General features: G+C 41.4%; 1 protein-coding gene across 12 annotated transcripts in view; it reads right to left on the minus strand.

Annotated features, from left to right (window-relative positions):
* SFSWAP (splicing factor SWAP) overlaps positions 1-12,342 on the minus strand; it is a 101,133-nt gene that overhangs the window by 43,001 nt on the left and 45,790 nt on the right. For all 12 annotated transcript variants that reach the window (XM_083418233.1, XM_083418230.1, XM_083418238.1 and 9 more), the window contains one exon: positions 9,096-9,329. In XM_083418233.1, the coding sequence (XP_083274359.1) occupies positions 9,096-9,329 (234 nt within the window). The remainder of the gene's footprint in view (positions 1-9,095; positions 9,330-12,342) is intronic.

The raw sequence follows: 12,342 nt of genomic DNA on the forward strand, positions 1-12,342 counted from the left end.
AGTTGGGGTGTCTAGGCGACGTTTCGACGAGGTCTCACTCGTCATCTTCAGGCTGGTGCTTTCGGCTTCTTGTTACTGGAACAGAGCAGGATCTCAGTGTTTGAGTTCCTATAAATACTGTTGAGGAGGTGTGGTGTATAGCCTCCAATGTTCTGGGCAGAGAGGAGGTTCCCAGGCTAGTGTGCCTTTTCTTCTTTTGTTCCTTAATTACTTGAGGGATATCTTGAGTGATTTCTTGAGTGATTTCCTGAATCCCACTTAGGTGGGTCATTAGGTGTGGATTAGTTGCTAAAGCCTTCGTGTCTTGAACTCTTGAACTTTGTGAAGAGTTTTTCTGAGAAGATGGCTGTACAGCACTTGGTTGTGCTCTGGCTTGGCTTCGTGTATAGGGGCGAGCTGTGGTTTTGTGGCCTGTGCCAGCCAGATCTGTGTAGGGATTGCAGGGGGGTGCAGCATCCGGAGGTGCCACCCTGGTTTGGCTACTGGATGGTGTCTGTAATTTATCTGTGGAGAGGGTCTGGGTTTGGGTCTGGTGTGGTTGATTGGTGATGGCGTTCTGTGTGCCTCTGGATCTGGTGTCAGATTTTGTGGGGAGGGCTAATTTCCAGATGTCTGGCAAGCGGGATGTGTCGTCACGCTTGTTCATGTTGTGAGGGTGTTTCTCTATCTCGATGGCTTCCATGATTATTCTCTTGTGGTGATGTTCCATGTTAAAGAGCAATTTGGAATCTGCAAAATTAATTTCGTGTCCTGTTTCTTTCATGTGTTGGAAAAGAGAGGAAGTTTTTTCTTCTTTTTTGACGGCATTCTTGTGTTCTGCGATCCGTGCATTTATTCGTCTGTTTGTTTGTCCAATGTACGTGGCTGGGCAGACTTTGCAGGGTATTTCATAGACCCCTTGGTTTTCCAACTGAATTTTATCCTTGGGGTTTCTGAGGATATTGGCTATTTTTTGGTTGGTGCAAAAGGCTGTTTTGATATTGTGTTTATGGAGGATTTTGCTAATTTTATCTGTAGTGCCCTTGATATAAGGAAGGAGGGCTATGCCATTGTTTTCTTCTGTGTCTTGGTTTTTGGGGGGTGTTTCTTTTTGGATTAGCTTCGTAACCCTGTTTTGCTGGTATCCATTGGCAATTAACACATTTGAGAGATTCTGTAACTCAGTTGTCAAGTGGTCTTCGTCAGCCAGGCGTTTGGTTCTGGAGATGAGAGTCTTGGCTACGGAGTTTATTTGTGCAGGGTGGTGGTGTGATTGTGCATGTAAGTAGCGGTTGGTGTGTGTTTTTTTCCGGTAGATAGTGTGTCCTAGGGAGCCATCAGGTTTTTTGTAGATTAGGACGTCAAGGAAGGGAAGTTGGTTGTTGGCTTCTATTTCCATAGTGAATTGTATTTTGGGGTGTAGGCTGTTGAGATGTGTGAGGAAGCTATCCAGTTTTTCCTTCCCGTGTGGCCAAATTACAAAGGTGTCGTCAACATATCTGAGCCAAAGTTTGGGTTTGTGTTCTGACTTGTCTAAAGCATTGGTTTCAAAGTGTTCCATGTACAGGTTAGCGATGACCGGTGAGAGGGGTGATCCCATAGGTGCTCCTTCTATCTGTTTGTATCTTTGTCCATTGTGGATGAAGTACGTGTTGGTTAGGCAGTGGTTGGTCAGGTCCAAGATGTATTCGGGGGGATTGTATTTGTTTTGAATGGCTGTCAAGGCTTCATTAATGGGCACTTGTGTGAAGAGAGATACAACATCGAAGCTCACAAGTAGGTCATTGGGTTGTAGGTTTTGCTTCTTTATTGTTTCTATGAACTGGAAGGAGTTTGGAACGTGTGAAGAGATGGATTCTGCATAGGGCTGAAGTTGCTTGGCGAGAAATTTAGCGAGATTTTGTAGAGGTGAGCCTATGGAGCTGACTATTGGTCTGAGTGGTGTTCCTTCTTTGTGTATCTTGGGGAGGCCGTAGAGTTTGGGGCATCTGGATGATTTTTCTCTGGGGATGATTCTTAGCTGGATTTCTTCACTGATAGGAGAGGCTTTTATTTTGGATTTGGTGGTTTTTTCCAGATAGGTGGTGGGATCTGTTTTTATAGGTTGGTAGGTAGGGTCTTGGAGTAGATTTGATAGTTTTGCTTGGTAGTCCGATGTGTTCATCACAACAGTGGCATTACCTTTGTCTGCTGGGAGAATGATTATGTTGTTGTCTTTCCTCAGGTTGGTGAGTGCTTTCTGTTCTTCTTTGTGTAAATTGCTTCTGGGTGGTTTGCTGGAGCAGAGGATGTTGGTGACTTCAAGTCTGATTTTATTGGCTTCATCTGGATTGATTTTGGTTAGGCTAGCTTCGACTCCGCATATGATGTTTTCCGTGGGGATGCGTCTCGGGGCGACTGCAAAGTTGAAACCTTTGGAGAGTACTTTGGTTTCAGTTGAGGTGAGGATCCTGTCTGATATGTTATGTACTGTTTGTTTCATGGGTTGTTGTGGAGGGTGGCTGGGCTTCTGGCGTTTCTCTAGTTTGTGGAGTTTGTTGGTGTGTGTGTCTGTCTTGTGTGAGGTCTCCGTTTCAGCTCTCCAGACGGCTAGTTGTTTGCATTTGTCCCAGAGTGCAGGGTGGATTTTGTTACAGAGTTTGAGGTGAAGAGTGAGTAGATCTTTGTTGGTTTGGTTTAGTAGGTATCTTTTCTTGTGTAGTTCGTTTCTGATTAGAGATAGTTCAGTTCGTTTCAGGATCCTTTCGGTAGCTGGGGTTTTAGAGTGGAATTTAAGTTGGAAGCATGTGGGAATTAAGTTGTTGTCTCGGCAACAACTTAAAATGCAGTGGAAGTTGTACAAAATTAAAGCAGAAGGGAGAAACCATTTGGTTGGGAGAGATTAAAAGACAAAGCAATGCAAGATTATGGACACTAGACTAGGGAAAAAGGAAAGAAAGATGAGGTTTGTAATAGAGTGCAACAGAAACTGAGAGTTCAGTTCACCAAGAGAGAGATAAGTCACAGAAATGAACAACAGAACAGGAGAGGAGGTTTAATAGGAATGTCAGGACCACTGGCTCACCTAACTCAGAAATGTCTATAAAGACAAGCAACAACTATTCAGGGTTTCAGCCAGGGATTCTTCCCAGTTCTATGTAGATACCACAGAATGGCTTTTCAAATGCAAGGAACTGAACTACAAGCCTTAAATTAGTGTCTGATGAATGGAGAGACTGAGATGGGGAACAGGGAGCATGCAACATAGATAGATAAGAAGGCACAAGACCATGGCGAGACTTAAAGGTTAAAAGGAAGAAATTGAAACTTAATACAAAACAATAGAGGAAGCCAGTGGAGTGAAACATATAGAGAGTAACATGATTTAAGTAAGAAGAAGAAAAAGTTAACAGCCTGAGAAATCCTTTTGGATAAAGGTGCATGCTGCAAAATTTTGTGGGGTGCATTCTTGCTTATGAATAGATAGGACTGGATGTGATCTGCTCTGGATGGGGTCACACTCCCTCAGAAGCAGCCAATACATAGCTTGGTTTTTTTCTGGGTGTATTACTTTTGTTTGAGGCTCAAGTAGCTTTGGTGGTGTGGATTGCCTTCCATCAGCTTCGACTGGTGGATCAGTGCACCCTTCTGGACAGGGACAGCCTAACCTCCACTGTCTATGCCCTGGTAACCACTAGGTTGAATTACTGCAATGTGTTATAGGTTGGGTTGCCTTTTAAAACAGTTCAAAAAGTACAGCTGAAGCACAATTTGGCAGCTAGACTGCTGACAGGGGCAAGGCAGTCTGAACATACAACACCATTTCTGGCCCAACTAGTTTCGGGGCTAATTTGAGGTGCTGGTTTTGACTGACAAGAGCTGTATGCAGCTCAGGCCATTTCAGTGGTGGCACTATGCTTGTGGAAGGGAGGCATAACTGGTGCCATCTTTATATCTTTTTAGGTATCCAGAAACAACTTTTTTCTTTACTTGGGCTTTTGGCCCTTGATTTGAGATCTACTTGTATATAATTTCATGCCCACTGACTCTCCCCGACTACCTAATTAAGATGGTTGGAGAGGAATGTGGAGGGGGCTCCCCACACAGAGTTTGCAGGGTGTATGTATAAGCCACATGGTTTTAGAAATATACCTGATGAATTAGCCTCGAAACCAATCATTTCAGAGCACAGATTTCTCAAAGCATTGACAGAACCTATCTCTTGCATTATGCAATAGTATGCTATAATTCCTCAGTGTATACAGAGGCACCTAAATTCTTCACTCTTGAGTATCTTACAGACCATATGGCTGCAACAGCTTCAATACATCACCACTGGCATTTCAGAATTATCAGAAAGAACAGCAGCATGTAAGTGCAACTGAAGACTTGCCACAAGTTAGGTTATAGAATTCCTTGTGGATATGGTAGCCTTTTGTGTCCCCAACCACTTTCATTTCTCTTTCAGGATCATCTCTGCATTAAAGGTGCCCATGGAGAAAATTATCAGCTCAAAAATCCTTTAACTGAATTAAGACATCTCCCACATTTTGTGCATGTGTCTGCTGTTACCACCACCCAGGAATAATTACATCCCTGGTTTATACCTGCACTGTCTACCCCTGCTTCTGCTCTGTCTGTTGTGCCTTTCATTAAACTCTTATCTTGGCTACTTTTAAATGTGCTTAACGTAATTTGCGACTATGTCAAACGCTTGCTGAGATGAGGAGGACAAAAGAAAATAGCAAACTCTCCCATGCCCCCGGGTCTATTTCCAAACCCAGCAAAGAGAAGTCTCTATAGGAGTGGTTCCCAAAGTGTAGTCCATCAGCTTCATTCAGGTAGTCTGCTGTGGTGACTAAGTTTTAGCATATATTGTTATAATTGATAAACAAAAGGTAGAAAAACCATTAAGTGAGCCATTAAGAGCCTCAGCAATTTTGAAGCGGTGGAGGTTAGGGTTTGGGAATACCCACAACTGAAAATGTGAGTAAATGGAACAAAACGTTCAGAATTACTGATGGACAAGAGTTTACAGTGGGAGGGACAATGTGGTAATTTAGCTACTTGAACAATGGAAAACATGGAACTGTGGGCCGTGAATCCCAAGCCTGTAAAGAGGTAATTGGTCAAATTCAAACGACATGCCAATGAACTTGAACTTATAATGCCTTAAATCCCACTATTAGCTGAATGAAATAGCTTAATTGATTTGTGGATTATATGTTTCTTGGATTGTGGATCATGCTACTATGGATTAATGGGATTGCTCTTTTACACTAATTTACATGGGAGTAAGCTCCAATGAATTGAATGGGACTGAACAGATATGCCTAGGATGTGCAGTTACAGAATAATGATGTCTTCAGTAGAGTAAACTTTAGCATGTTCCATGGATTAACAGCTCACGTGGAAACATTTTCACAGAGGAACAATCATTAACACCCCAGCAAATAAAATTGAACAAGGAGTAAGGGAAGTGTTTTCAGAAATGCACTGGGAACAGAGCTATTATCCTACATCCTAGCATTACTTTAAAAGCAAGAAGCACATTTTTACACAAGAACCCAACGCAAGAGCAGTAAAATATTTCTAATTCTGTGGCACCACCATCAACATTTCTAAGCAGCTAAATTCCTTCAAGCTCATCATTAAAGTTCCAAATATCACATTTTTCAGCATTTCACGCTTTTGATTCTATAATGCTCAGCTGTGGCTAATCACAAGTATATTATGTCTGTTTCAATTTTCTCATTTCAAGTTTGGGCACACCTTTTGGGATTTATATATGTATTTAATATGAGCATTTTAAAAACAAGTAACCACTAAAATAGTTCTTTTTTCACGAAGACCTACCATTTAACTTTGAAAACTAAACATACAGCTTTCCTGACTGTTAGTTCTCTTTCAAGAATGTTACAGAGTTTTTACGAAAGATTAGCAAATATATTTAAATATATTATAGATCCATTTTCAAAATGAGAAACATTCCTCCTTTAATTTGATGTTTAGCAGTTGTTTTTTTACCTGCAGACATGAAATAATGAATTCATAGTTAACTATAGAACCTGACACTCCAAAAGATACTTCCTGTAGGAGAGTTTTTAATAAATAATTCTATTTGGAAGTGACTTCATTTTTTTTATTAAAAATCATATCTTTGCATCTCAGTTAGATGCCTATTTATAAGATCTGAAAGGCAACATATTCTCTGCAGCGACATTATGAATTCTTCATCAAATTAAACTTTTATATTTTACTGAATTAAGATGCACAGATGCAGATTAAAAGTATAATCCAATTCAACATAAGGTTTTCAGAAAATTACTGAAAATGAGGAAACAAATGCCCTTTCCCCCAGCTGCTTCCATTATTTGATTTCTAATAAATCAAATGTCAAAGTCTGGAGAAGGTAACATAATTTACCAGCCAGAACTTTATAAGAATTTTGTTTGTTTGTTTTTTAAAAAAAAGTCTATGCTAAAACACAGAATTAATATAATGCAAGCTTTTTTTTGACAGGGGCTTGTTTCTTTCTGTATGTGCTATACACACAAAAATATTATGCAACACAAGGTTACAGGAAAGGCATTAAAAGGTGAAGAAAATTTCACAGGGGTCAAGCATTGTAATCTGACAAAACTTGACATAGACACCTCTGGCTGCTGTCAATACTATCGTAAGCATCCATGATGAGCAACAACAGGACCAGAAGCACCCCAGGGCTTTTTAGCCCAAACACCATCTATAATGTGCTTTTGTTTCCCAGGTCGCAAAGCATGATGACATTATGTCAGCCCCTTCAGTTCAGAATTGTGTTCTCCGACCACATGTTAATGGGAAATGTGCAAGGAGGACATGAGCACAACAGCAATGCTGTGGAGAAACACAGTCCTTGGTATTAAAAGACATACTGCCTCCAGTATTGGAGGTAGTACAAAGCCATCACAGCCTCCATGAATCTGTCTAATTCTGTTTTAACGCTACCCAACTTCGTACTATCCTGTGGCAGTAAATTCCAGTTTAACTTGGTGTTGTGTGAAGAAGTACTTTCTTTTGCCTGCTCTGAATCTCCTCATCTTCAGTTTCACTGGATGGCCAAAACTTCTCCTTAGCCACTGCCTCACACTCTGCAAAGTTTTGCTTTGCTTTTTAAATACACCTCTCTCATATCTCCCCCTCCTTTTTTTCTAAGCTAAAAATACCTTCACATACGAGTTCTTAAAGAATCTTTCATTCACCTGCATCTAGTACCTGCTATGGACAAACACTCACCAGCAGCATCAGGATCAAATTAAAGGCTTTCACAGTAAGGCTGCAATGTGCCCTTATTTTTAAAGTTTCAATATAATAATAATAATAATAATAATAATAATTTATTATTTGTACCCCGCCCATCTGGCTGGGTTTCCCCAGCCACTCTGGGCGGCTTCCATAGAAACAAAAAAATACAGTAAAATATCACAGATTAAAAACTTCCCTGAATATGACATATATTGCCTCATTTACTTCCTTTAAGTCAAAATCTTTTCCAGTAATCCTGGAATGGCTGGATTCCAACCCCTGCCCTTGAAAGAGCTCTACTGAATGAATTATCAATAATGACCCGTTAGACCCAGGATGATATTCACATGCTGCTGATTGCTGAAAAGTGGGTAGAGAAGACCCAGGACTCTATAGCAGATGGCCAAGGACACTGCACTCATCAACCATTTATTTGCCCACAAGTTGAGCATCTCCTTCACATAGCCCAGTACTGCCATTTATGTGGCATGTAGATTCTGAAAAGGCAAAATGTAAGCATACCAGAGTATACTGTTTGAGCCATTACATGATTATGTTGTTCTTCTATGCAGCATTAAAGCAAATGGTGTTGGAGTACAAAGCACAAGGGCAAGGCCATGGATGGCTGCACCAGGAAGATATGTTTGCCAATGCAGGGTCTCTAAATTAAGTGGTCTGAGCTAGAATTTGCAGCATGTAAACAGGATGTGCTGCCCTGCTGACCAGATGGCTAGGGTCTTTGTAGTTTTGCCAGGTTTGGCCAAGTAGAGGCTTCATACTGGTAGTCAGTCATAGGGCTCTTTCTGTACCTGAAAGCCTCTGAGGCCTGAGTGTGCAGTGTTCACAGCTGCCAGGTCAGCTCACAATGTCAGAAGTTTCTAACATTCTTAAATGAAGCACTGAGCACTTGCAGGGATAACCCAGCCACCTGACCTAGTTGCTGAAGGAATAGCACATAGCCAGGAGAGTAATACACTAATCTGAGTCTGTGCACCCACAACTCCATTGTATTTCATATCAGCCTGGGATGCAGTGCACCCCTGGCCTTACAGATGAGCCCTCCAAAATCAAAATGCACTAAGCACTGCCTCAGAATATTTCAAGACTTTGAAGAAATATGAAGTCTGCATTTTTAAGTTGTGTACTGATGGCTATAGTAATATAGTCTCTGAAGTTATGCTGCCAAAGTGATGGTGGCAATGCATTTTTGTGACAGCTACTACTCCAGACCTGAAGGAACAATTAAAACTCAATTTGTTTAATTATGAGAACATTACAACACATATAAAATTGTTGAGTAGGAGTTTACAGACCAATTCTTAAATGTGCTTCCCTAGCACCACACACTAGATGCACGACTAAGACTACAGCTACTTTGACAATCAGCATCTCTGAAACACAATCCATTTTTAGCAAAGAAAAAAAAAACATGAATGAGAAGTTGTTATGGTCCAACTCAGCTCAAAGCTTGCAGTGCACGCTGTGGCCAATTCACAGCGTTCCTGGGGCCTTTGTACGCTACTGCTGACAAGCCCCTGAGCATGAAATACAACATTTCAATAATTACATCTAGTTAGTACACTGTGGATAATTTTATTCACCTCAGAACATCAGCAATTTATTTGTATCAGCCATAGGCCACTGTAGTTTACAAAAGAGTTCCGGAATTCAAGATTTTTAAAAAAATCAAATCATAACTATAAGACATAACAAAAAGTAGCAACTCCCTGGTTTTTTGTTTACTATCCATTTCCTTCCCTTTAAGTCCACCCTCAAAACAAGAAGTCTGCCAACAGTACACATTTACAAGCTCCAAGCATTTCCTCTCCTCTCCACAGTGCTGATGCATTTACCTTGTTTGGCTTCCAGCTCCTCCTGTGTCAGCTGAGGCCTCTTCTCTTCAGCAGCCCCACTGGACATGGCAAACGCTGAATGGCTGTTTGAGGTGCTACTGGCATTCTCTTGGCCTTCCTTGCCTTCTTCCCCCTCCTCGTCGCTGTCATCATCAAGCTTCACACGGTTTTTCTCCAAGGGGAGCATGTCATTTTCTTTGGCCCTGATTGCAAAGCTTATTGGTGCAAAGGATGCTATTAAAAAGGAAGTGACAACTAGTGAGATATTGTTGACTAGGCAATCTATGAATCATTTTGCAATGAAAACAGCTGCACCTGTACAGAAGAGGGGAAGTAGCAGTAGGCTAGAGACAACTCCCAAGATGTGCAGAGAACAACAAATACTTAGCTAACGGGTGGGGCAGAACAGAGTAACCAGAAAGCAGGCACAACTGGCTGGCTTGAAACCTGAACAGGAGCATTCTACACTGCAACATGTTGCCCTGGGTCCCATCTGTGCTACATTGTGCAGCTGGTGTAGCTTTCTAACAGAGGCTGTTCATCGTTGCTTATGTAATAATAATAATAATAACAATAACAATAACAATAACAATAATAATAATAATAATTTATACCCCGCCCATCTGGCTGAGTTTCCCCAGCCACTCTGGGCGGCTTCCAATCAAGTGTTAAAAACAATACAGTATTATGGTTTTATCTCATTGTTTGTCACTTTGTGGGTTTTTATGGCTTAAAAGAGGATTTCAAATATTAAACAGAACAAATATTGAAACTAATAGTCTGCTATTTACTTCTATAGTTGTCTTAATAATCAAAACCACTGATAAGAAGGGTGGGGGAAGGATTACAGGCTAGGAACTTGGTTTTAGTTCACTCTTGTCTCTGGAGAAAAGAAAAGAAATAATTTGCAGTGCCCCGACTTCTTGCTCCTTTTCTTCCCCTCTGCAGACTGAATGTTCTGTAAAGCACATTCTTTTGAGGCTGAAAATCATCCTGCTGAACAGGATGGAAGAGCCAGCATGTAAACCAGCACCAAAACATCTCTCTCCACCACATTTAAATGGTCCCGTAAAAACAGTGGAAAAATAAATGATCCCCTTAAGTTGGTGGTAGTGAGGGGAATCATTACCTTACCCTCATGGTTAAAGGGTAAATTCTGATCTGAAGATTTGGAGCTACTACAAAAGCCTTTTAGAAGGCAGGGATAGAATGATGCTCGCTTTTTAAAGATAATGTCACCCGCCCCTCCTTGCAGGCATGCAAGCAGTTGAAGCTTTCCTTATAAGCATTTGTGCTTTGAGCCCTAGCCAAATATAGGCAGCCTGCCTTTGTGTTTTGGAAAAAGAATTATGAACGGACACAAAGCATTTAGAATGGAAACTTTATAGAAGCCTTAACCGTGGAGGCCGCTAGGGCTAGCTCTATCACTCATTTATATAGCAGTCCTAACGGGCAACTGCTTAAAAGGCTTTGCCTTGTTCAGTCTTGGTAACGATTCTCAGGCAATTGGTAAAATGGAGCTGACAGAGAGATAAACTGGCCGTGAATGCCTGTAATGCCGTTCTGCTGCTGAAGCTTAAGCAATTCTGGCCCATCAAACTGCTTGGATGGGAGACTCCCTGGGAACCGCACTTAAGGTACTTGAGCTTTTTGGAAGGAAAACAAGGTATAAAGGTGGTAAGCTGACTCAGAATATGAATCCAGGTTTTCTAGATTCGTCTTTGATAGTCTAAAGAGATCTAGCCACACGTAACTCCTGCTTTATGCAACCTCTACCATTACTGATTTGGAGAGGGCATATACATCAGTGATAACAGAACCTCAATTGCATGTAGAACGTCCCAGGTTCACTCCTTGGCTCTCTAGTTAACAATATGTCAGGGAGCAAATGATAGAAATAACATTCTTCTGCTGGGGACCCTGGAGAGCCATTCCCGGTCAGAATAGAAGATATCAGGCTAATTGGGCAAATAGTCTAACCTGGTATACGGCAACTTCATACATTCCTAATCCTCAAACTTGGATCCATCGGTTGATCTCCCCCCCCCCCCCCCATGCTACAAACAATGTAATTCAATTTTTGGCCCTTTGTGGTTTATTATCTTTTCAAAAGGCCATTTTCAAACCTGACCTCTTAATTAGCCTAAACCACTTGCAACTTTAAAAAAACCAAAATACTTTTTCACCTTTCCCCCACGAAATCTGACATCAAGAGGATTTGCTAGCTCACCCAATGGTACTTGGAAGATTTCATTTAATACCAGCCTACAAAAAAATAATTACTTTTGAGGAATTAATTGCATTGCAGCACAGCAGAAAGAAAGGCGAAGCCTATGCATTTCCTCCTATCCACAGCATTTCACAGCTTGCCTTGCAACTGGCAGAAACTCTTGTCGTATTGGAACATTTGTTCCCAACCTCTACTGGAAATGAAAACTGATGAACGACTCCTCCATCACTATGACCCCCCCCCCAAAAAAAAGAAGCCAAACCATTTTACACAGCTATGGTCTGGCAGCAGCTTCCTCTAAATTAAACACGTGCAAGGGATTGCCTACACAAATTTCTTTCAGTTTAACTGCTGCCTGCTGCGAAAAGCTCCTGAAATTCAAAGGTTTGATTTTATTGGAACAAAGAATACAGGAGTTTCGTCTGGCAAGCGTTCTGCTACTTATCAAAATAGAGTTTCCAGCTCTGTGGTGCTGCAATCTAATCACTGGTCACATGAATACTTGATGCTTCATTGAACCAAGTCAGGCCATTGCCCCCCTACCCCCCCACCCCAGGACTTAACAGAAGTTCTCTTGCGTTCCAGGCAGAAAGAAACCAATAATTTCCCAGCCTCGCTACACAACTCTTTACAAGGACTGAACTTGGGACCTTCTGTTCCATCAGCAGCTGAGCTATGAGCCTCCACTAAGAAGCTACACTACAGCCAATTCTCAAGCAGTCACGCTGCACTTGGGGAAATCGTCCTCTGGAATGGCTTTGATAAAGAACTGAACTAATCCACCCAAGTTTCTGTATCACCCTTCCCCAATCTGGTGCCCTACCTATGTTTTGGACTACAACTCCCATCAAACCCTGCTAGCACTACACCAGGCTGAGGAAGACTGCTCTCTATCAGCCTTGAATGAAAGACGAGAGATCTTTCAAGCAGGTATGTTCTATTAAGTTGTATGATATTGAGAGAACATCAAGACATAAATTTGGATCCATTACTCAGTTCAGAGTTTTCCCTCCACCC

This window comes from Podarcis tiliguerta (genome assembly GCF_965153285.1).
Source record: "Podarcis tiliguerta genome assembly, chromosome: 16".
NCBI lineage: Eukaryota > Metazoa > Chordata > Lepidosauria > Squamata > Lacertidae > Podarcis > Podarcis tiliguerta.